Source organism: Manis javanica, chromosome 2 (genome assembly GCF_040802235.1).
Source record: "Manis javanica isolate MJ-LG chromosome 2, MJ_LKY, whole genome shotgun sequence".
Classification (NCBI taxonomy): domain Eukaryota; kingdom Metazoa; phylum Chordata; class Mammalia; order Pholidota; family Manidae; genus Manis; species Manis javanica.
In genome coordinates, this window is record NC_133157.1 from 22,241,949 (window position 1) to 22,264,097 (window position 22,149).

General features: G+C 44.6%; 1 protein-coding gene across 9 annotated transcripts in view; it reads right to left on the reverse strand.

The window, feature by feature from the left end:
* PALM2AKAP2 (PALM2 and AKAP2 fusion) overlaps positions 1-22,149 on the reverse strand; it is a 416,273-nt gene that overhangs the window by 183,222 nt on the left and 210,902 nt on the right. For 5 of the 9 annotated variants that reach the window (XM_036990572.2, XM_036990574.2, XM_036990579.2 and 2 more), the window contains 3 exons: positions 12,711-12,825; positions 11,827-11,848; positions 6,982-7,083 (listed from right to left, as the gene is read on the reverse strand). In XM_036990572.2, coding sequence (XP_036846467.2) covers positions 6,982-7,083; positions 11,827-11,848; positions 12,711-12,825 — 239 coding nt within the window. The remainder of the gene's footprint in view (positions 1-6,981; positions 7,084-11,826; positions 11,849-12,710; positions 12,826-22,149) is intronic. The other 4 variants (XM_036990581.2, XM_036990580.2, XM_036990575.2 and 1 more) reach the window with 1 other exon arrangement.

Sequence of the window (22,149 nt, forward strand, 5' to 3'; positions counted from 1 at the left end):
GCATTAAAAATTTCGCATGGACTCTAAAAGACTGTTCTTTAAATATCACATTTATATGAAAAAACAAAGTTTTAGGTTGAAATATTATGTCCTCTCACATTTAACACAGTCATGGGACATATTTAAAAATAAAGATGATGATAATGATTGTCAGTTGTTATAGGTACAATATCTATAATTACACCTCCAAAACTCAGTAATACATGAACAAAATGATACATTGGTCTGTAATCAACACAGAATATGAAATAGAACATTCTACTTTATTACATCCACATGGGACAGGATGCCAATTACTAACATGGGAATCTTAGAGGTGTCCACCTTCCTCCGCCCACCACTGAGAATGCTATCGTTTTTGGTCCAACATTCCCTTTCCCACCAACCCAAACCTCACCCTCACTTTGTCTTTGTCTGTTCCTAGAATCAGAGACTGGACAGAAAGGAGAGATAATGAGAAGTTCTTTGCTAGAACGGTTAAGTAGCTCCAGACCATGAAGAGCTGAGAACGGAGTTTAGAAGAGAGAGTGACAGCTGCATGGGACATGGACAGAGAGGCAATGTTCTGTGGTGTTGGCTGATGCTTCGGAGAGGGATATTGGAAGAACGAGAAGGAAATATGAAGTTCTTCTCAGTGTGAAGATATGAATTGGATTCCTTTTAATATTCTTTTGATTTTAAACTAATTTCTAAGTGTGAAATGGCTCTGGGATTGAACCTGGCTCTGCGATCGAACCACGTGTGACACAGTTTAACTAGGGTTGCATACTAATACTTATATGCACATGTTGTACATTGTCCTTCCAATGTTTCTAGACTCAGGATAGAGCATTTAAGATATTTTTATAATAAAGTAAACCTAGACATGTTACATCTAAAATACAATATCCGTCTGTATTTTTTTCCCTCCCAGATAAAAACATAAATTTTCAAAGGAACCACCCATTTTTAGCAGGTTTCTTCAGGATTTGGCCTCACATTTCTTGTCTTCATTCACTCTCTTCTCTTGTAAGGGATACTCTGGTGGACACTTTGAGAAGCTCCAGCTTAACACACAGGCAATATTTAGATTTCATGGATACACGTATGTGACTGTTGTTAGTCACTCAGAAAACCACACAGGAGTCCTAAATCTTTATCTTAAATGTGTTATGTATGACTACCCACTTACATCTTGTCAGTTCTCAGCCAGTAATATTTCAAATGTGAATTAGGGTGGTGATGAACTGGTAGGGAAATAAGATGTACATTTTAAATTGAACATTTCATTTTTGATGTATGTACACAAATTTAAAAACTTTTCTGCTTTTTATTGCTACCAAGCAGTGCATACCAGAGACCTCTCAAGTACATCATGCTGTGGTCTCCAACCATGAAAAATACTCTCTGATCCTCCGTTTCCTTCTCTCAAGCTTCCCCGTGCCACAGGTTCACTACAGTCTGTATGGTGATGAGGGGCATCTTTGGGTCTCACTTTATCGAAAAAAAAAGAGAGGAGGGGATGCTGCTCAGGGAGGAGGCTTTCTGGGGAGCCCCTGAAAGAGTTTTTGAAAAACCCTCATGGACATAAAGAAAACTATTTGAAGAAAAGCTCTTCAAAATAGAAAAGAACTAGAGACAGAGACAAAAGAAAGAAGACAGTCCAGTGGAAGTTTCAATGATAGGATGACTCAGGTCTGGAAGTATGTTTGTATAAAATGATATATTTAACTATTGATTTCCTAATATGCCATAATGACGACAGTAAGATTGGAGTACATGAAGCATATTTGCTGTTCTTTCCAATTAACCAGTGAGACAGGGGAGTAATACATTCATTTTGTTAATGAGGAATAAGAACCTAATGTAAGTGGCTGACTTTTGCAAAGGGATACAAATGAATGACTGAACTGGTGCTTTGACTTTGGGCTTCTGTGTTTGGTTTTCAAGGTTCTTGGTCCCCCATAACTCTGGTCAATAAGGAGAACAACCCTGAAAAAGCAGAGACACGCTGGTGGGGGTTTGCAATCCCAATTTCTAAGTCCTGAAAATAGCCAGGTGTGGGCTAGAGTGGGAGGCCCCTGGGGAAGACCCTGCCTAAAAACCAGACTGAGGGTGGGATGAGAAGCTCTCGTGGCTTGGCATGCATGCTGCAGAGCCCAGGGAGATGGGTCTGCAGAGCACAGGATGCTTGATTCTGGTTCAAACTTATCCCCCTGGCTCTATACACGCTCTCATGCCGTGACCTTTGGCTTTGGCAAAGGGAGCATCTGTAAGGGCTGACAGGAGCCTAGGAACAAGGAAACAAGAGCGCTTGACGCAGGGGAGGGGAGGGGGACCAGCTGCCGTGATTCCATTTCAGAATCCAGCCAGGAGTGTACACAAGACACTGCGTTCCCTGAGGATGAAAAACTCAATCGCTGTCAAACCCCTTGACTCAGGCTTCCCCCAGCTCACGTTCTTTGACTAACTGTGATCCGTGGGAGGAAGTGTAAGGCTGAGGGTCCACATGTAAAATATAAAATGACACATCCCACTGTCATTAGTGAGTAAGAAGAGAGGTTTTGGGGAAGGGAGAAAGACAGTGGGTCTGAATTCCAGAGGACAGCCCCTCTCTGGGCCTCACTTTTCCCATTTGTATGAAGGGTATTCAGCTTTGATGTCCACCAGTGCTGTGAACAGCCTGTGTGGCTCATGAGTCAGCGATGTGTATAGTACAACAGGAGGGTAGTAGACAGCCAGATCGTGACTGTCACCCAGAAGTGAGATATCCCAATATAATGAACATCCAGTGGCTGGCATCTTACCTGGAATATGGACGAGAAGCAATGCATATGCTCGGCTTATTGACTGAACATACCTATGCGCAGTCTTGTCCCTTCAGGCATGAGATATATATGTTCACACCTTCTTTTGAGGATTGAGATACAAACTTGGCTACTGTGATGTCAACAATGAACATGAGGAAATTAATTCAGACTGGATTCCCCCTCTCATCCCAGAGGGCAATCTCTAACTTTAAAACTAGTATTCAAAAATTTCTTTGAGTTATTTTTTTTTCCCAAGACACCTTAGTATTAACAAAAATAAGTCAACAAAGGTATGACATTGATGGATAACAAAAGCAAAAGCGAAATTCTCATATCTAACTTTGCTTCCATCTTTTTAGTCCAGGAGGACAGTTTTCAATCTGAAAAGTGCCAGAAAGAATATTGTTAGGAGGGAAGCAAAGCCCAGATGAGTGGAGAAGACTGAAAAATAATGAAGCACCCAGGGATATAAATGCTCTCAGTGCTTTGGGCCTAGGGCAGTAATTCCCTTATTGATGAGTACATCTCAAGAATCTTGTACACCAGGAAAGGAGCTACAGGCACTCCAAGTTCTGATTTTAAAAAATTAGAAGGAAGGAATTCCATAAACTAGGCATAGAAGTAGCTTGACATCATGGATGGCTGAGTTCTAGAGTAAGTCTTCAAAGAGCAGAAACCATGAAGAGCCAGTATAGATTCATCAGGCAGACAGTATACAGTTTAAATCTCATTTTCTTTCTTGTTCAAGGTCTTTCGACAGATTAGGCAAATGACGGAGATATAGCATATCTGGATTGTCACAAAGTCCCTTATATTCCTGAGGACAAGACAGAAACGTGTGTTCTGGGTGTCAGGACAACTGCCGAACTTGCTACTGGTTAATGATCATGCCCCGTAGGTGCCAATTTAGGATTCTCAGGGGCCAGGAGCCCCTGCCAGTGTGCCGCAGGCCTCTGACTTTGGTTCCAACTGTGCTATGTTTAGGTCAGTGATAAAAAACAATGAAAGCCTGCTTTTCAGAACTGAGGTGGTATTATTTGAGAAGAAAAGCGAGGCTATGTGGTGCCACAATCGTGAGCTATAAAGACCCCAACAATAGAAAAGAGAGTTTTCATTTTCAAAACTGTCAACCCCTTTATTCAACTGAAGCACAATGCAGAAATACAATCTATAAACCCAAGGACAGAGGAGCTGCGTGTTTGAAATGGGAGAGAACACCTGGGCCCCGACAACCACATCCCTTTACACCATTCCCCTCCCCGACTTTCAGAGGGGCTCCTCGGTGACCCCAGGGGACTCCTGACCCTCAGGAGGGGCAATCTAACAAGAAGAAATTTAATAGTCAGATCAAATCTACAAAGGGCAGAAAGGCACACAGCTCATCCTTATTCTTGCCCTTTGAGATTAAGAAAGAATTTTGTAGGATCTTCTGTGTGTGAGCAGGTGAAACAGTATGAAAAAATTGGGAAGAAGAGATTGTACATTTCAACTGAAATGATTCTGGAACAACTACACTGTAAAGGAGATGAGGCTGAGCAGCAGAACATGTCCAGAGACTTTGAGGCTTTACTTTAGAACCTGACAGTGAAAGGCCCGGGTGTCAGCAAAGTGAGTCCCATGGTCTGCAGCGTCACGCTCTGCTCTGCGGCGACCAGCCTACCACCGCCCCCCATCCCCTCACCCCCCGCCCCCAGCAGCAGCTCTGAGCACCGCAGGGCAGGAAGGCTAGAAAGAAAGTGGGGAGTGTTTGCTGGGGAGAGGCAGGGATGATGGAGGGTGCCTCAAAGTAATCTCATCGTCTCAGGACTGTTTGCTGAAGAGACTGGGGCTATGGGTATTAAAGGGACAAAGAATGGGGATTTGGGAAAGACCTGGAATGAGAGTCATTTTCAAATACTTAAAGGGAAATCACAATTTAGGTTTGTTCTGAGTAGCTTCCAGGGTAGGATAAGGACCAGTGGGTAGAAGATGAAGGCAGACAAATGACCAGAAGAACTTCCCAACAGTCAGAACTAATTACAGATAGAATGGGCTGCCTGGGGAAGTGTGACTGGGGTTTGAGGCCTCTTTGCAGGGCTGCTATATTCTGACCTCCATATTTGAATAGAGATTGGAATAGATACCTCTTAACTCTGAAAAGCAATGATCCTAAATAAATTCCCATTTACAAAGCATGCTAAACTTCCCAAACTCCAAACAACCAGAACATTTGTCATTATGTTGAGTAATGACAAGTGACATTTATAAAAACAGCCCTAGGACTGTGCAAATTTCCAAAAGGACATTCCTAAAGCAAGATGGAGAATCTCAGAGGTGAGTGTCATTAATCGGTATGCCATCCATGCTCTGTCAGCAACTGTCAGCCCTGCTGAGAATGAATCTGGATACTCTATTCCAAACACAGCCTGGACAAAGGAGTTAACCACACCAAATGAGATTCTTTCCACACACTGCTCTTACATGAGTTTCCACAGTAGATGCACTTAACGCAAATTAGTTCTTAACTAATAAACAAAAGTACATATGAACTTATTTTTTAAAGATTCTGATCATATAATACTTTCTAGAAATGCATTTGGGGATTGGATCATTGTTTTGCAGTATCTTCAAATATGAAGGATGCTAGGCTGTGATGTATGTGTATTTCTACATACACAGCCCTGCCATCACATTAACACACTACTCTGGAACTTAACTGAACTTGGTTAACAACACTGCTCAAATCCTTTTTAAATCCCTTAAAAATTAGCTTTCGTACACTGTGTCCTCCTTGGGTTGATCCATTAGTTGAATGATATCACCGGTCCTGTAGGATGCAGGAAATTGCAGAGGGGTGAGGAAGTTGTTTACCCACAACTACTGGGCACTGTCACACCCAAGTCTCTAATAACAAGCAGAAAGGTGTGTGACTTTTGAACAGTTAGTACCTGAGTTGATCCCAGAAGGGCCCCTGGGAGCATTTAAGAGTCTGCAGCTTAAATCACTGCCAGTGATTCCTCTGTCGCACAGACGCAGACTGCAAGTTCCGGTTTATCCGTCCTGTAATTGTCCAGGGATGCATGGACCTGGCCTGGGTTTGACTAGACACCACTTATGGTCCCACCCAACTCTAGAACTCTGTGAATCTGTACATAAAAGTAATATGCTAAGATATTTACAGAGACACCCAGCAGATATTTAAATTTAGTTAGGACACATGACACCTATGTCAATATTTATTTGTTGTCTTACTTTACTTTTACATTAAAATAAGGAGAGATTATTTGTGTCATAGAATATTCAGGTTGGCCTATCTAAAAGATTAACTCTGGCTTAAAAGTTTCTGATTGTTTTGTCTTACAAAAAGGTGTTATTATATGTGACTTATTTTAAACATACTTACCTAGAATCTTTGAATCATCATCTGATGTTCATATTTGAATTCACCTACATTGTCACTAACCATGCAACCCAGGAAATTCATTTTTTCCTTTGAACCCCTGGCCCTCAGTGCATTTCTACCCAGAGCAAAAAGATTAGCATAGAGATTTACTGTTCACATCCGTTCAGTTCTGATTTCTGAGGCATATTTGCATTGAGCAGAGCAAAACCTAGCTCTCTATATACTTTATACTCATAAATGTATTACTTTCTAAAATCCACACTTGTGAGAAACATTAGTGAAAAACATGTGTTCTTTAAATTGTTACTTTTTTTTCCTAAATATACCACAGCAGCCAAGAAACAATTCCAGAAATGGGAAGATTTGGGAATACATGTTCATAATACAGATTCCCAAAGGATTTTGGCAACACACTTCTCCTCTTTGAAAACAGTTTCTGCCCAGCTCCCATCATAGCTCATTTGATCTTGTAAAGTTCCCATGCAGGAAATAAAAATCCCTGGAGGCACACTACCGATTAACTTTGAGAATAAGGACAGAAATAAAGACCACAAACACAAGAGACAGACTCCTCTGAAGCCGGAGGGAAAATGCTTTATGATTTTCTCAATATTCCCTGCCATTTGGTCTTCAATGACTCCCCCCCTAGTGCCTGCCCTGTGTGGCCACTATAAATTCTATGTCTGAGGCTAGGCTGAGGACAGGTGCTCCATATAAGGAAATCTGGGTATCGCTCATCAATAAACTCAAAGAAATATCAGTCCTGTGGCCAGTCCTGGCATCATAACCAAACAGCTCCCCAGGACTTACCAGCTGCTCTACTGGTCCCGTCCTGCCCAGGTGATGGCTCTGCTGTTCGTGAACAGAGGATTGGCAGGTTGGGGAGCTGGGAGGAAATGTAATTTACTGCATCTGGTAGCAGAGAACAGGGAATATAATTAGGCACAGTGTCAGGAGGCCCAGTGGGTTCACTGGTGAGACAGCAGCTTGCCTGCCCTACATAATGGACTACGGAGGCAGCCACTGAATGAGAGGATCAGGGTAAACAAAGACAGGCATTTGCCCAGTGACTGGTATTCAGCAGAGTAGCTGAGGTAGGAAGGATCCTGGCCAGAGAACTCAGAACTTCTCTATGTATTAAAAGATTCATCAGAAAGCTCTAGATTCTAAAAACACAATGAGTTCAGGGTGAAAAAAAGATGGGCTGCTGAGAGCTGTTATCAAAGCAGTGGGTTTGACCAAATATGGGACGCCAAACTGGAAATATGCCTTAAACAGAACTGAAAAAGAGATTTGGAGCTCACTTTCTGAACTGCAAATACAGATTTAAGTACCTCATTCATTTAGAAGACCAATTTTATAGGCATTGAAAAATCGAAACTGCTGAATTTATCCCACCATTTCAATGCTTGAGGGTGGTTTCACCCAGAAAATCCTGCAATTCCAAATAACAATACCCATGAACACCACCAGCTCAGCTGTACAAAATGTGTCTGTACAAAAGAGGGAGACCAGCTCTGCTTGGGAAAATATCTTAACAATCCCATTCAGGGAAGGGAGCCCCCGCAGGGCATGAAGGCCAGCAGGTATGCGCAAGTGTCAGAGGAGAGGGGGAAATGGAAACCACAGGGTGAGACAAGAATCTGTGCGCCGCCAGAGAGAAGTAGGAACATGAAGGATCATTGTAGAAAGCTGGGCTCTGTATGAGGTGATTCCTTCCTGTGTCACAACCACATCCCAGAATCCTAGAACGTCAATCACTCATCAATGATGACATCCAACTGTTTCTCACATCTCTCCACTGAATATCCCAGTCACCTCAAAGGCAACATGTCCAAAATGAACTTTCCTCTTCACTCCTGTGCTGCTTTTCCTGTACTCTGTATCTTGGCTCAGTGGCACCACAATTCATCCGGGATAAAGTTAGGTTGCAGAATTTACTCTCACTGTGGGAAGGGTCTGGGTCCCAAACCAGCACAAGGCAGGACCAGAGAGAGTGGCAGCTTAGGGTAACACAGTCCAGAGTGCATAGGGATAGATTGCTAACAGTGGCCCATGGTAAGAATGAAGCAGTAATGTGGCGCTAGAGGGACAGTTTTGGGGGATAAAAAATGACCAGAGCAGATTTGCAGAATTTACGAGTTTTACTGATGATTTCCAGAAATTGGTGGAGTGGGATCTTGGTAAATTTGACTTTTTGCATTCAAATGAGATGGAGGTCAAGACATTAAGACCAGGTGAGACCTCACAAACTAGTCACACAGTTGTCTAGACCATTCTATGCTACATATAGAGCTCCACCATTTCTTTTACATACTGAAAGTTTTAGCAGCTAGAAACAAAAGGCACTTGGGACAACGGGGATTCTGCATCTTAAAGGACATGCAATTCCTCTGCTCATGTCTCAGCCTCCCCCAGGAGGCAGCTGCCCACGGTGGGTGATGAAGTTGCCTTTGCCCTTTCACTGGCTATGCTTGAGGACTACATCTCTTGGAGGGCTGGGCCTACAGGGCTTCTGCTAAAAGATACGGGGGTAGCCAGGACAGGGCACGAGAAAGAGGATGGGGTGGCCCCCTCAATACGCTGTTAAGCAGTAAACCCTAAGGTTATGCAGCCAGGGGGTGCTTTATAAACCAACACAAGGAATAAGAGACAGAGCCTCCAAAGCTTCCATGGGAAGAACTTCTTCATGTGGCTTTGGTCAGTAAACTGAGCTTTTCCTGCCAAAGTCAGAGTGGCCTGCCATTCTCAATGCCAGAGAAGGTCGAAAGCAGTCACTTACAAAGCAGAAAGTTAAGATGAGTGCTTCAAATCAGTTCTAGTTCTTTGTTCTACAAAGAACATGAATAGCCAAGCCAGAGAAACAAAACCGATGAAAACTCTCCTGACAACATGACTTATGGGCAACTGAAGACACACTGAGATTTCCCAACAATTAGAATAAAGGTTTTGATGTTTCCCAGGCCGTCACAGACTGGGATGGGATGAAAGCCTGCAAAGATCAATACTGTAAGGCAGGGACTGAGACAGGCGCAGGACAGACATTTTCCTCTGCCAGTTCTGGCTAAGGGTTTCACACCAGCATCTCAATGGGTGAATAACAGAATTAGCACTAGATACCTACTCCATGAAATGTATAGTTACACAAAACATTGTGCCTGTTTAGGGCAGTAAAAACAACTCACTCAACTTGTGACAGTGCCGCTATGTAACAGGTGGGTGTACGGGATGGGAAGGAAGCAAGGGGGCATTAGAACAGGGCTGAGAAAGTCTACTCAAGGTAGAAATGCAGTGGTCTTGACTGCCAACGCTTCGTGTAACCAAACCCCACCAGTGATCCAGCACTACAGTGTCTTTGTTTCCTTTGACACGTGCACGAGGCACCTGAAGTGGGGCTGTGACACTTAGGCACACACTAGCAGCCATCTTTGGGTACCTCGCTAATGTGAGGAAGCTCTTTCTGACTATCTGCAGCATCTTGTGCCAATAAATAATAATCTCAGTTGGATTCTATAATCACTGTGTTTCAGAAGCTGGGTATTTTCCTTAAGGCATTATTATTCTATAGTAATTTCTTATTAGTTCTTAATAACAACGGTTGATTCTAAGAGATGCTTGGCAACTTTGAAGTCAAAGATTAAGAAAATAATCAGACATCCCAAACATGTGCCTCAGTTTTTACCCTCAGACCTCAGTATGACCTAAACACTGACCACATCCCCAGAAGATGTGTTTCCTCCTTCATGCTGCTTTCTTTGCCAGTAGTAGTGTGACGGAAAGGTCCCCCCAGGCATAGGCACAACCAGAGAGGGTAGGAATCATATTTTAAGGTGAAAGATAAGGCCACAGAGACTATTCCCTGGCCATTTCTAGGGATCACTAAAATTTTGCATCCTCCTAAGTCTGAGGTCACCCAAAAAGCAACAGAGGATAGAGTCATGAGGGCAATTTTCTCTTCGAGCTCCCTTTTCAGTCACAATCAGGTTTCTTAACACCTCTATGAATTGCTTAGGTGAATGAATGAAAATAGTGGGAAGTAATGCAAAGGGAAATGAGAAAAATTCTGGGTGAAAATGAAAGACAGTGGCATATAACACGGTTTCATTTTTGTTTGTTAACAGTTCATAGACTATGTGGGTCTCCATGTCTTCCCTGGCACATGACATGCAGGTCCCATCTCTTCCCTAGTTATAGAGAGTCTAGGAAAGGTCCAGGCTTGAAATGGAAAGAGGAAAAAGGAAGTGAGAGCATAGAAGGCCAAGACACACCCTCTGGTATGTGGGCGGCTATGGGTCAGTGCCCCGCAGCCCCATCCCAGTCTGACATGCAATGCTTTACTGCCACTTACAGGCAGTGGCTGCTTCAGAGCTCCCCCAGCGCCAGGGAGGCCCACTGCCCTCCACATGCTGCCACCTCCAGTCCTTCAAAACAGGCAAGGCCATCTCCTCAGTCCTTGCTCCGCACCCGAAAGGAGGCTTTAGAGCTGTCTCGGGGCCTCCTCCTGGAGTCCCTGCTGGCTTGGCCTTGACTTAGTTCTGCCACATGTGCTGGGAACATGAGGTTTCATTTAATACCTTCCCAAAGATCAGCAGGGAGCCAAAATCCAGCTCTCCAGGATTTCATTTGCTGGAAAAACACACAAACACACACCCACACACTCTCACAAAACACTTTCTTCCCCCCAAAGTCAGAACTATCTTTAGTGTAAGTATCTTTGGCTAATCCAGAAAAAGACATTTTATATCTCTGCAGTTTAGAACCTTTTCCTGTATTTTTCCAAATGACATTGGGAGAACACTCATACCAACTCTTAATCTGGCTTCTGATCATCTTCCCTGTTTAGAGATTGACCTTCTAAGAACCAGGTGAGCAGGTGGTATCTGATCCCTTCGACAAGTCCCAGCATTACAAAGCAGGTCTAGCTGCGGCCAGAGTGAAAGCTGGGGGTGAAGTGGCTTTCATGAGTTTGTAGCTGCGGTTCGGGGAGCAAGGAGAAGGATGAGAAGCATCTGATCCCAACTTCATCCCCACAGCCCCAGCGGAGGGCAGAGGCAAGGAAGGGAGGGGGGAGCAGGCGGAAGGCCCACGCCCGCTAGGATGGGGTCAGGAAGCCAGTCCCCTGCTCCTTCCCTTCACATGCTCCAGGCCGACTCTGCCCCACGGGGGTGGAAGTTCTGCCCAGCCCTGCTGCCCTGGAAGGTTGAAGAAACTGCAGTTTTCTGATTCAAAGGAAAATCAGAGGCCTAGAAAGGTTTCCTAAACATCAGATGAGACCCCTCTGATGTGTGCTGTGGCCTGGAGAGCTGACCATGGGCACAGATGGGTCCATTCCTGCCAGGGACTTGGTCCTGATGTTAGCATGCTTTGCTGAGTATCTTTCAAGAAAGGCCCCAGCAAAGGACCTTTGCAACTGGACAGGAGGGAGAACAGCCAGGCTAGCTGCATTAGTCGAGAACCACTGAGTGGAGAAGCAGTCCCTGAAGCAGAGGAGACTGGGACACAACTGCTCGATGCCTGCTCACAGGGCCGCTCCTTTCTGACGTCCTTACAAACCATACAGCACATCTCCCAGGGGCCGTGCTAATGCAACCGGCTTAGCTGATCGGGATAAAAATATTCTTCTACAGACCAGGGGCGGAGAGCACTTACACTTACCTCCATCCGCACTGGAGAAGCTCTGTGGAAACAAAAGCAGGGCAGAGCATTACTACACGGGTGGGAGGATAAGCCCTCCTTCATTTAACTGTCTTTCTCACCCAGGCCCAGGCCCAGAATCTGACTGCTGGTCAATCCCAAGGCTCTCTTTTCTTCCGGGAAATTTTTTTTGGGATCCTGAACTTTAAGGGAAAGATTTACCATTTCCAACTTCTCCTAGTAGAGATTTGTTTCATTTATCCAGTAGATACCTTGGTTGTGTTAGAGAAGTGATACCAGAAAATCCCATCTTGAAATTAATTTGACTAGATTGCTTTCCTATTGCTGATGGGTACCTGAGGAAACCGAGGCTATAAGATGGAGGGAAGATCCTGAGATATGCAGAGCCTACCAGCTTTATGGATTCTCTCCTCTTTGCTACATGACACCATCTGTTTTCATAGACAATAAAATTCATGTAGTTATACTTTCTGTATCTGGAATTCATGTCCATTTGATATGGTTTTGCCTCTGGCCTTTTTATAAAGGAAAGACTTTTTTTTTTAAAAAAGCAAAGTCTAATTAAAGCCCCAGGGCTCTAATATACTTAATAAGTATTGGTTTTTTAGGCACAGAGCATATAAAGGGTTTGGACAGCAGGAAGATGGGGTTAATTTAATGGCTCCTCCCTGTGCTTCCCAGCAGGCCCGGTGGTCCTACACCTGCAGTACAGTCCCCTCCCAACTTCAGAGATGGCCCTGGGCCTCACACACCTGCCCGCCACCTCACAGGGTATTCGCTCAGACTTATCAATACCAACTGGCCTTTTCTCCACTGGGCACCATTTTACTAGCACTTGCTTCCCCGCGGATCTAATTTAGAGAAACCACATTTGTTTTCTTCACCTTCTGAAAGTCCTTGAAGGATTTTTCTGTCTCCTTTAGTTTCTCTAGGATGATTTGCTCTTTGGCAGATATCTGGGACTCTTCACTTTCTAGTGCTTGTATTTCCTGCTCCAGCCTGGAAAACACACAAACAGAGGAGAGGTCCCTTGAGTGTGGTGCCATCCGTGGGCCAGAGGGCAGCTCCTTCCTGTTGGGTGACTTCCCGGCAGTCTCCATTCTGCATTACGCTGAGGTATCAGACCAAGATTTCATATTACAGAGCATCCCGTCTTTTTGGCTTTACCACTTAGCAGACATTGGTCAAAGGAAAACAACGCAGAGCTACTGCCTCTAGTTCACTGCCAGCACTTTGCAATCCGCTTTGGTGCCTCCCCTCTAAGTCTATTGATAGGCAGTTCTTAATTTGGAGGTAGCTATTTTTACACAGCATAGGACACAAGAGCAGAAAGAAAACAGCGTTATATTTTTCCAGCTATCCAGAATAACTGCTCTTCTGTCAGGTGGGCCAAAGGGTGAAGAACCAGGCTTGCTCAAAGGAAATATGCTGCTGAAAAATAGCTGGTGGCCATCAGCTTTGGGAACTCGCCGTCACCTCCCTCAGGGGTCTGGCCTGTACAGCCCAAAAGGGGTGGGGGTGGAAGGAACTGATACAGTTGCCCCCTCCTTTTCTGGAATTTTCCTCAGTTTTCACAACCATCTTATATATTTTCTGAAAGAGAAATTTCAGCACTGCTAGGAGACTCTGGGAATATTCCAAAAGAGCAGCTATGGTTCTGATTTAGGGGAGGCTTCAGTAATAGCTGTAACCTTTCAATGAGATGATAGCAATAACCATTACCTCTTATTGAGCACTAAATCTGTGCTGAGAACCAAGCTAAGAATTCACATAGCTTATGTCATTTAACCTTTGCAATGGCCCTCTGACTAAGGAATCCCCATTTCAAAGATGAGATCATAAAGGTTTAGCAAAGTTAGTTTACTGTTGCAGAACCCTGAAGTGAGGATTCAAGCCAGGAAAATCTAACTCTAGACCCTACTCCTAACCACCATGCTAAACTCTCCCCACATGGATTCTACAGTATTTCACATATTTCCTGCCTTGCTATAAACATTGAGTATGTTGGCACATGAGGGTGGCGCTGGCTGTTATGTAGCAATGCCTTTGGGTTATGAAGGGATGGACGTCCCCTGCCTGGAGGACTCCAGGCTATCACACTTCTGGAATCATTTGGTCTGAATTTCTTCTTTCATTCATTCAGTTTTACTTTCGGTCTCTTTGGCCTCTGTTGTGCTGGAAGCCTTGCTGTGGCATGTCTGCCTGCCTGTATTACTCCTTTCCCTCCCCTCCTCCTCGACCATCTTCTAACTGCTGCTGGGAACTGCCTGACCAATTCTGTTAGACTAAGACCCCAAATAAAGGGTTCATAGTGACATCTTCTAAGGGCTAAGGAACACCAAGATACAGGCACAATTTACTGAAGGATGCACTGTGCTTTTCAGAGGCCTTTTCTGTTTCCTTCCCCTGCATCAGAAAAATGACCTCTGGATGGGTGAGACCTGGCAGCAATTACTTTGGGTTACAAAGACCAACTCTGCAGACAATTTTTATCCCCTCCAAATGAACATAGCTTCAGATACACTTATCATTTCACTCATAGTAAAAGTGGAAGTCCCAAAAATGACATCAATGGTCCTATAGCACCTAGCCTCTCCTAGTATCTATATGGCCTCCATTCTTAAAAACATGCCTATTTCCCTCTAAACTTTAGTCAGACAGAGCTACTACTTTTGTGCTCATTTGTGTGCCAGGCTTTTTCCCTCCTCCAAGAAACTCATCTCAAAACGCTAACCATCCTTGGAGTCTCAGCTTAGATACCACTGACCCCATGAAGTTCCCATATATTTATGACCAAGACACAACATTGCCTGCTCTGAACATTTATTAGCACATTATCTTGGTTTATCCAAGGTGGTATCAAGTCTACTGTATGTTACAGCAGTAGTTCTCAACTGAAGTGATTTTGTCTCTCAGGGGATATTTGGCAATGAAGATATTTTGGTCATCCATAACTCAAGGAGAATGGAGGTGGTGCGACTGGCATCTACTGGGGAAGACAGCCAGGGATGTTGCTCAATATTCTGCACTGCACAGGACAGCCCCCCACAACAAAGGATTATCTGGCCCAAGCTATCCATAGTGCTGAGGTTTAGTAACTCTGATCCCTGTTTTAGAGCGTATATGGATTACTAATTGCCCCTTCTAGATTATAAATTCATCATGCGGAGAGCACAAATGCTCCATACACATATATCGAATGAATAAAAAAGGCTGAACTGAGTTACAAAAAGGTACAGCTCAGCCAAGATGAGACCTTCAGCATTTCTGAGGTGAGGTGAATTCTTCAGTGACCTTTGATTTGAGAGACTGTGTGTGCAGGCTGAGGTGCAAACAGAATCCAGAGGAGAGGGGCCAAGCAACATGGATATATAAATACAGAGAAAAACTGCTTTGCTGTTCCAAACATTCAGCAAAATCTTCTACACACATCTGTGTAAATTGTTTTGGGGGAGAGTCAAGGAAAGGGGCATACGTGGAATAGGGACAATATACATGGGACAAATGATCCAGGTACTGAACTGATACAGTGGGTAGAGGAGCTTGGGACTAGAGGTTTCTGGGAAAGATTGGATGGTCACACTGGCCAGGGTGGGTTCTGAGCAGATTTTATTTGTATCTCAAAGGGCAGAGTACCTCAGTGGGTAATTTAGGATGTGGGTGGATTATATTCTCAAACATGTTCTCTCCTTTCCCTTTTCACCTCCATGGGAGGTGTAGTATACGTCCTGACCCCTGATGTTAGTCTTGGCCACATGATCTGCTTTGGACTCAAGGTGAGTGACTCGTACTTGCCTTTCCTTTGACTTTGGGCTTGGACACGTGATCTGCTTTAGCCAATGGGATGTTAGCAGATGGGACACAAGCAGAGGCTTGGAGTGTGTTTGCCCAATTGGGCCTGTCCTTTTATGCTTCTGCCAGCACCAAGAGAGGAGCTTCCCTGGACAACTGCTGTCCCTTTAGCCTTAGCCCTAGAAAGAACACGTGGGGAATAGACTGAGCCCAACTGAGAGTCAGAAGCCAAGCCCAGCTGGACCTGCACCTTAAACTAGAGGGGCCACACTGAGCCCAGCCCAGGTCAGCAAACACCCAGTCTTCTCACAGAATTGTGAGCAAGAATAAATAATTTCTGTGTTAAACCAGAGAGTCTGAGAGTAGTCATCATGTAGTACTTATTGTGGCAACAGCTAACTGATAAAGCTCACATATTTATATATTATAGGGATATATACATATATTAAATATGCATTATATTACATATCCTAATAATACCTGAAGTTAAAAGATTAGAAAGAATATAAGCTACCCTTGCCCCACTTCCCCCAATCCTCAGAGAATCTGGATGGATACAGGGTATCCCTTGATGAGCATTAAGATTGAGAAAATAAGAAAATTACCAGTGGTAGTTGTTTCTAGGTAATGGGATATTGGGTGATTTTAATTTTGTTCTTTATCATTTTCAGTATTTTCCCAATTTTTAAAAAATGTATGGATTCCTTATCTAACCAGAATAAAACCAGTAAACCCCTCCTTTGACCTACTGCTAAGAAGGTAGCGTTTCACAGGCCATGGCATAGGAATGGGGCTGGCTTCTCCTGTGTCAGGGCTTAGATGGGGGCACTCCAATGGCAATTTACATTCACTTCAACCCACATTTACGGAGCTTATTTGGCTGGACTCAGAGCTAGGCACTACTAGGGATTCTAAAATAAAATCGTGTTAAAAATGGCTATCTAAAAAAAAAAGAAACGCTGACTCTAAGTACCTCGCTTCTCCTGGTGAAGCAGCCCCAAGTGGTTAAGAATTCTGTGACCTAATGCTCACTGGTTGGCCCATCTGTCCCCACAGCGTGCCCCTGGCCCTATGGGTTCAGGGCTCTCAGCTATATAGTTCAAGTGCTAAAGATTTGGGTCATGATACAGCGTAACTGAGAAGGAACAGGGAGAGAGAGAGGAAAAAAAAAAAAAGGCAACGAAACTAGATTTTTGTGATAACAACAACTGAGTTTCACCCGAAGGGAATGAATGCAGTTTAGGTCTGAGCAAGTCAGATCTAAGTGGCAGATTTCTCTGCTGCACATGCACAGGTTGGGCCAGGTCCTAAGGGCCCTGCACGGCCTGGGCCACTATCTTTCTGTGGAAAACCTGAGTCCTGGGACTAAGGAGCTCACCAGAAACAAGAACGTTATGGGGTTAATAAGAGTCTTCTCACCGGGCTAGAAATGTCATGGTTTTATAGTTTCATGACTGAAATCTAATGCACTCTTCTCTTGAGGAGCCAAACAGATATAGCTGAGCTAAAAATAAAGAATGGGCAGTAAGTGTAATTTATACACAAGGTTAATTGAGGCTCTTCAGGCTGGGACAGGGGCACATAGCGCCTCTGACCGGCTTGCTCAGTTTCTTCTGAGCAAAAGGCAGACTATAACAGGTGGTAAGGAAAAGTGACACACTGCAGCTGTACAGGCTTAATTTACTGGAGATGAGATTGCAATCATGGCCAAATGGTCTTATAAAATCTACCTAACCCTGGCAGACCTTGCTCATAGGAAAATACAAAGGACCTCTGGCCCTATGATGTGCATCAGCCATCCTCTTATTTCAAAATCCATTTATACATTCATCCATCCAACTTTTTGCAGACACCTTCTTTCTATCAGGCACTGCGCTGAGCATTAGGGACAGAGAACTAAATCAGCCACTGTGTCTGCTCATGAGAGCTCTTGGTCAGGTAATGAGAATGATCAAGCAAATGCATACATTACAATACAACCTAAAAAGAGTGAAATAGAGAAAAGCATGGTGTGTTGTAGAAGTGTCAGTTCTGCCTGGGAGTGCATGTGGCTGGGACTCCCAGTTGCCTGCCCTGTATCTGTTCTCCTTTTCTTCCATACTAACAACCCTTATTTTGTTGGGGGGTAGCAGTGTGTTCAGCTGAAAATATACATATCCCAGCTTCATTTGCATAAAAAATGGGTCACAGGTTAGCTCTGGCCAATGAGATGTAAGGAGAAATTGTCAGAAAGACTTGTGGGAAATCTCCTTAAAGAGGAAGGAAGGTTGACGTTAAGTGGCATATGCCCTTTACCAGGGCTTCTCTGATTCCTGCCTGGTACAGGGATCTGGTGTTAGGCAGATGCATTTGTTTCCAACCACTGCTATAACAAAGACCACAGACTTAGTGGCTTACAGCGACAGCCACTTACCATCTTGCATTTCTGTGGGTCAGAAGCCTGACATGGGTATTACCAGGCTAAAATCAAGGGGTCGGCAGAGTTGTGTTCCCCTCTGAGGCTGTGGGGGAGCATCTGTTTCTTTGCCTTTTCCAGCTCCCTGAGGCTGCCCACATTCCATGCCTCGTGGGCCCTTCCTCCATGTTCAGAGTCAGCAGGGTTGCATCTCTCTCTGACTCTTCTTCTGCCTCCCTCTTCCACTTTTAAGGATCCCTGTTGCCATGCAACCTAACATATTTACAAGTCCTGGGGATTAGGATGTGGACATCTCTGGAGGGGGCATTACTCTGACTACCATAAAGAATATGATGTTAGAGGGGGAGCAGTCATCGTGTGTCCACAGGGCCAAGAGTGTGCTAAGGGTGGCTGAGTGTGCACAAGAGAGAAACTACCTGGGTTCTAGAGGGCATCACAGAGTAACTACCCAGCTCTGGACTGTCAGCTCCAGATTTTTTTCCTTTTTCCTTCCCTCTCCCTCCCTCCCTTCCTTCCTTCCTTTCTTTCTTTCATATTTCTTGTTAGGAGTTGAAACTATTACTGTGATCACACCTGAATACAACTTCCAACTGGCATAACATGGTGAGAGAAACTTGACTGAGTAGCGGATAATTAGCTGGGCCTGGAAGGATGCCTTCACTGGGGGACTGAGAAGAAAACACGCCCGGCAGAGGAGAGAGCAGGGGCCAAGGCCCAGAATACGTCCCCACTTCCACCCGGGGGCAGGTGACCCTGTGTGGCCTCTTCAGTCACGGTGTGCTGCACCCTCCAGTAGGCATGGCTCAGCACAGGGCCTCGGGGAAGTCCTCAATAGTCCCTCCTCCCCATAGCTCACGTTGGGTCTCATTCTGCTGTGCCTTCCTGGCCCAGAAATACCAGGCCTTCAAGGCCCTTCCTTCCTCTGCAGTGGGAGACAATACACCTCAAAGAGAGAGAGAAGAGAATGAGAGAGGCTGACTGAGAGGGACGTTGGGCCATTGGTCCTCTAGCTACTTCCCTCCCATCCTCCACTACACCTAAATCTTCTATGTACAAGAGCCGACAAACCCTTCTTCGTGCGGGCTTCTCTCAGCGGGATCCAAGAGAGGACAGACAGACACAGACTGGGTTCCTAACAGTCTTCTGGTTTGGAGAGGGTTTGCCTGCAAACGCAGGTATGCTTCATTTTTCTGTCTTCATCAGTGATGATAGTAATTCTAATATTGTTTTTATTATGTATGTATTGCCTGTATGTGACAACTGTAATAATGATTAGGACTTTTGAGTGTTTACTGTCTGGCACTGTTCTAAGTGTTTTATATGCATTCTGGTACTTAATCTTCACAGTATCCTATGAAGTAGAAATCTTTTAACTCCCATTACACAGACGGAAAGGCTGAGGTACAGAAAGGTCACTGACTTGCCCAGGGGCACAAAGATAATGTGGGGCCTGGATTTGGATCCTTATATACTGGCTGAAGAACCCGTGTTCTTTGCCACTACTTTTGACTACCTCCTTATGACCACATCCTCTTTTCCCCTCCCTTCCTCAAGAATGCAGAGTGCAACACAATGCATTCTTCATGCTCACAGAACTGCAGGTAGGACTGGAAGCCACTTAATCTAATTGCTTTTCAGAAACAGAAAGCCCTTGAACTATACTCCACCCAACAGTTATCCTTCCTCTGCTTGAAACCCTCCATCCATGGGGAGCTCACAGGCAGCCACGCCCCCTTTGAAGACTGATGATCATCAGAATGCTTGCTCAGACGAAGGCAAAGTTCATCTCCCTGTAGCTTTCACTGTCTGAATTTTATTCCTTGGGAGTGCGGAGGTTAAGTTTAGTAATCACCGTGGCTTGGAGAAGCTCCATTCTGGGAAAAGGGGAGATGCAGGCAAACGAAACTTACTACCTGGTGGGGAGCAGTGGTGACATGAAGTGAGGCCCAGGAGTGAGCGGGGGAGACTAGAAAAGTAGGGGCATGAGTAGAAAAGGAAAGGCAGGAAAATGGCCAAGAGGAAGAGTGACTTCTGGGACTCCTCATGTAAGCACAGCAAAGCCGAGGCACGAGGAGCAATAAAAAAATGTTCAAAACATCCCTGGGACCCTACGTATAGTTCTGAACAATTTCTGAGCCAGCCAGTCTATTCCTAACAATGGAGTGAGCCCTGACAGCATTCCTCACACGGAGGGACGTGGCTCAGGGTGTCACACATGAACTGGGAATGGGCCAAATGCTGTGTGTGAGTCTCAGTAAATTCTCCCAGAATAAAAGGAGATGCTGACAGACTGGCTGGGGGTGCTGAATTCAGACCTATTCTCTTCTCTTGAACTGCAGTTTCAGCGTTGGACAGTCAGGTGGGGTGCCTGCCTGGCCAATCTGCCAAAACAAGAACGTCAGGAAGAGTGTTGGTTGCTCAGAGGAGAGGAGAGCTGCCTAAATCTTCAGATATCCAGCACAGGAAAAATGTAAAAGAGACGGCTAGCTGTCACCTTTTTCCATCTTCCCGTTTTTACACAGCAATGAAGTCCCTAAAGTTTAGCTCGGCATGTGGCTACACAGAATAATGTCCCCATTCCTCAGCATCTTTTGTAGCCACGCATAGCATATTCTGGCCAAAGGGATGTGAGTGAAAGTACTGCACAGTAGCTTCTAGAACCTTCTTTAGCCCTTTCTTTTCCAGTCCTTCCTTCATATTTCTGCCTGTAATGTCATGTGTGCAGGTAGAGCTCTCTAATCACTGTCTTGATCTTTGAAGAGAAGGATAAGAGAAGGATAAACTGGAAGAAGCCTGGGTCCCTGAGGAACAGAGCACAGCCACCAGAGATCATAGCTGCCTACTGTGGATGTTTACTAGAGGGAGAAATAAGAATTTGTTTAAGCCACTTTGATTGTGGGTCTCTGCTACTTGTATCCACATTTAATCCTAATTAATACAGGACATTCACCATTTATTGTTGAATTTTGAATGAATGCTCTTAGAAGTATGCTGAGGATGTGGGGCCATAGCTAAGCACAGCCCAGAGCCCTACTGACTGAGCAGCAGAAGAAAAAAATAAACAATTGCAGAGTTTGAAATTCACGATTGCAAATCAACTCTTGAAAATGGAGCTCCCCTGGAGCTAAGCTTCTCCAACTGCCACCTGAACCCCTGCCCCATCCAGCATCTCAGCAGGGGAGTTTCTACTCTTGGTACAATGAAAATCACCAACAATTCAGCGTCTCTTTGGTGTGCTGCGGCTGTGCTGTCTGTCTCAGGCCAACTCAAGACACTTGCCAGCTGAATTAACAACAGAAAGAGCCAAGATTGGGCTGACTGTATACTTTAAACACCTTTCCAGCCTTGAAATGTGCTGAACCGGTCACCCCTATGCACAAGACTCGACCACATTGAGCTCAGCGATGACGCTGAAGTTTCAGTTAATGGTGGGAGCAGAAGACACATTCTATGTGGTTCACAGGTGACTGTGGTGACAGAGGATAAGGTGGCTGGCAACTATTAATTTTGTCTGCCCAAGATCCCTGTCACTTTCCTTTGCAGAACAACACCCAGTTCCTGTACCGAGAAGTAATCTCTCTGGAGTGCCCTGTGGATGCAGATTTGGTCAAACCACTGATCAGAGGGCCCCACATCCCTTGCCAAGGAGTGGAAATGTAACTAACCCAGGCTGACTGAACTCATGCCCAGTAATCCGTGTCTTGAGAGGAGTGACCCCAAATGGAGAGGAATCATGGGTGAATCGCTCCTACCTTCAGTAGTGTTCTCAAGATGCCCCCAATAGATCCTCCTGCCTGGGTCTCTAGTTCTGCCTTAGACCTGATCATCTGACTCCTCCTTCCATTCTAAGGCTATTTAGCCTTCTATCTCTTTCTGTCTCTATCATAATAGCTATTTCTCTATTCTACATAAAATTGGGAAGAATATTATTTGTTTTCACACAGATTAGACACTACAAAATTCATTTTCCACTGTATTTCAGGAAGACAGTGCATTTGTTTCTATGGCATTCCCCAAATATTTTTCATTTGTGACTCAATTTGTACAGAAGCAGCTTCCTTTTCCTTAGATGAGTATATCTGGAATCACAGCCGACCGTTTGGTATTTTACTGTG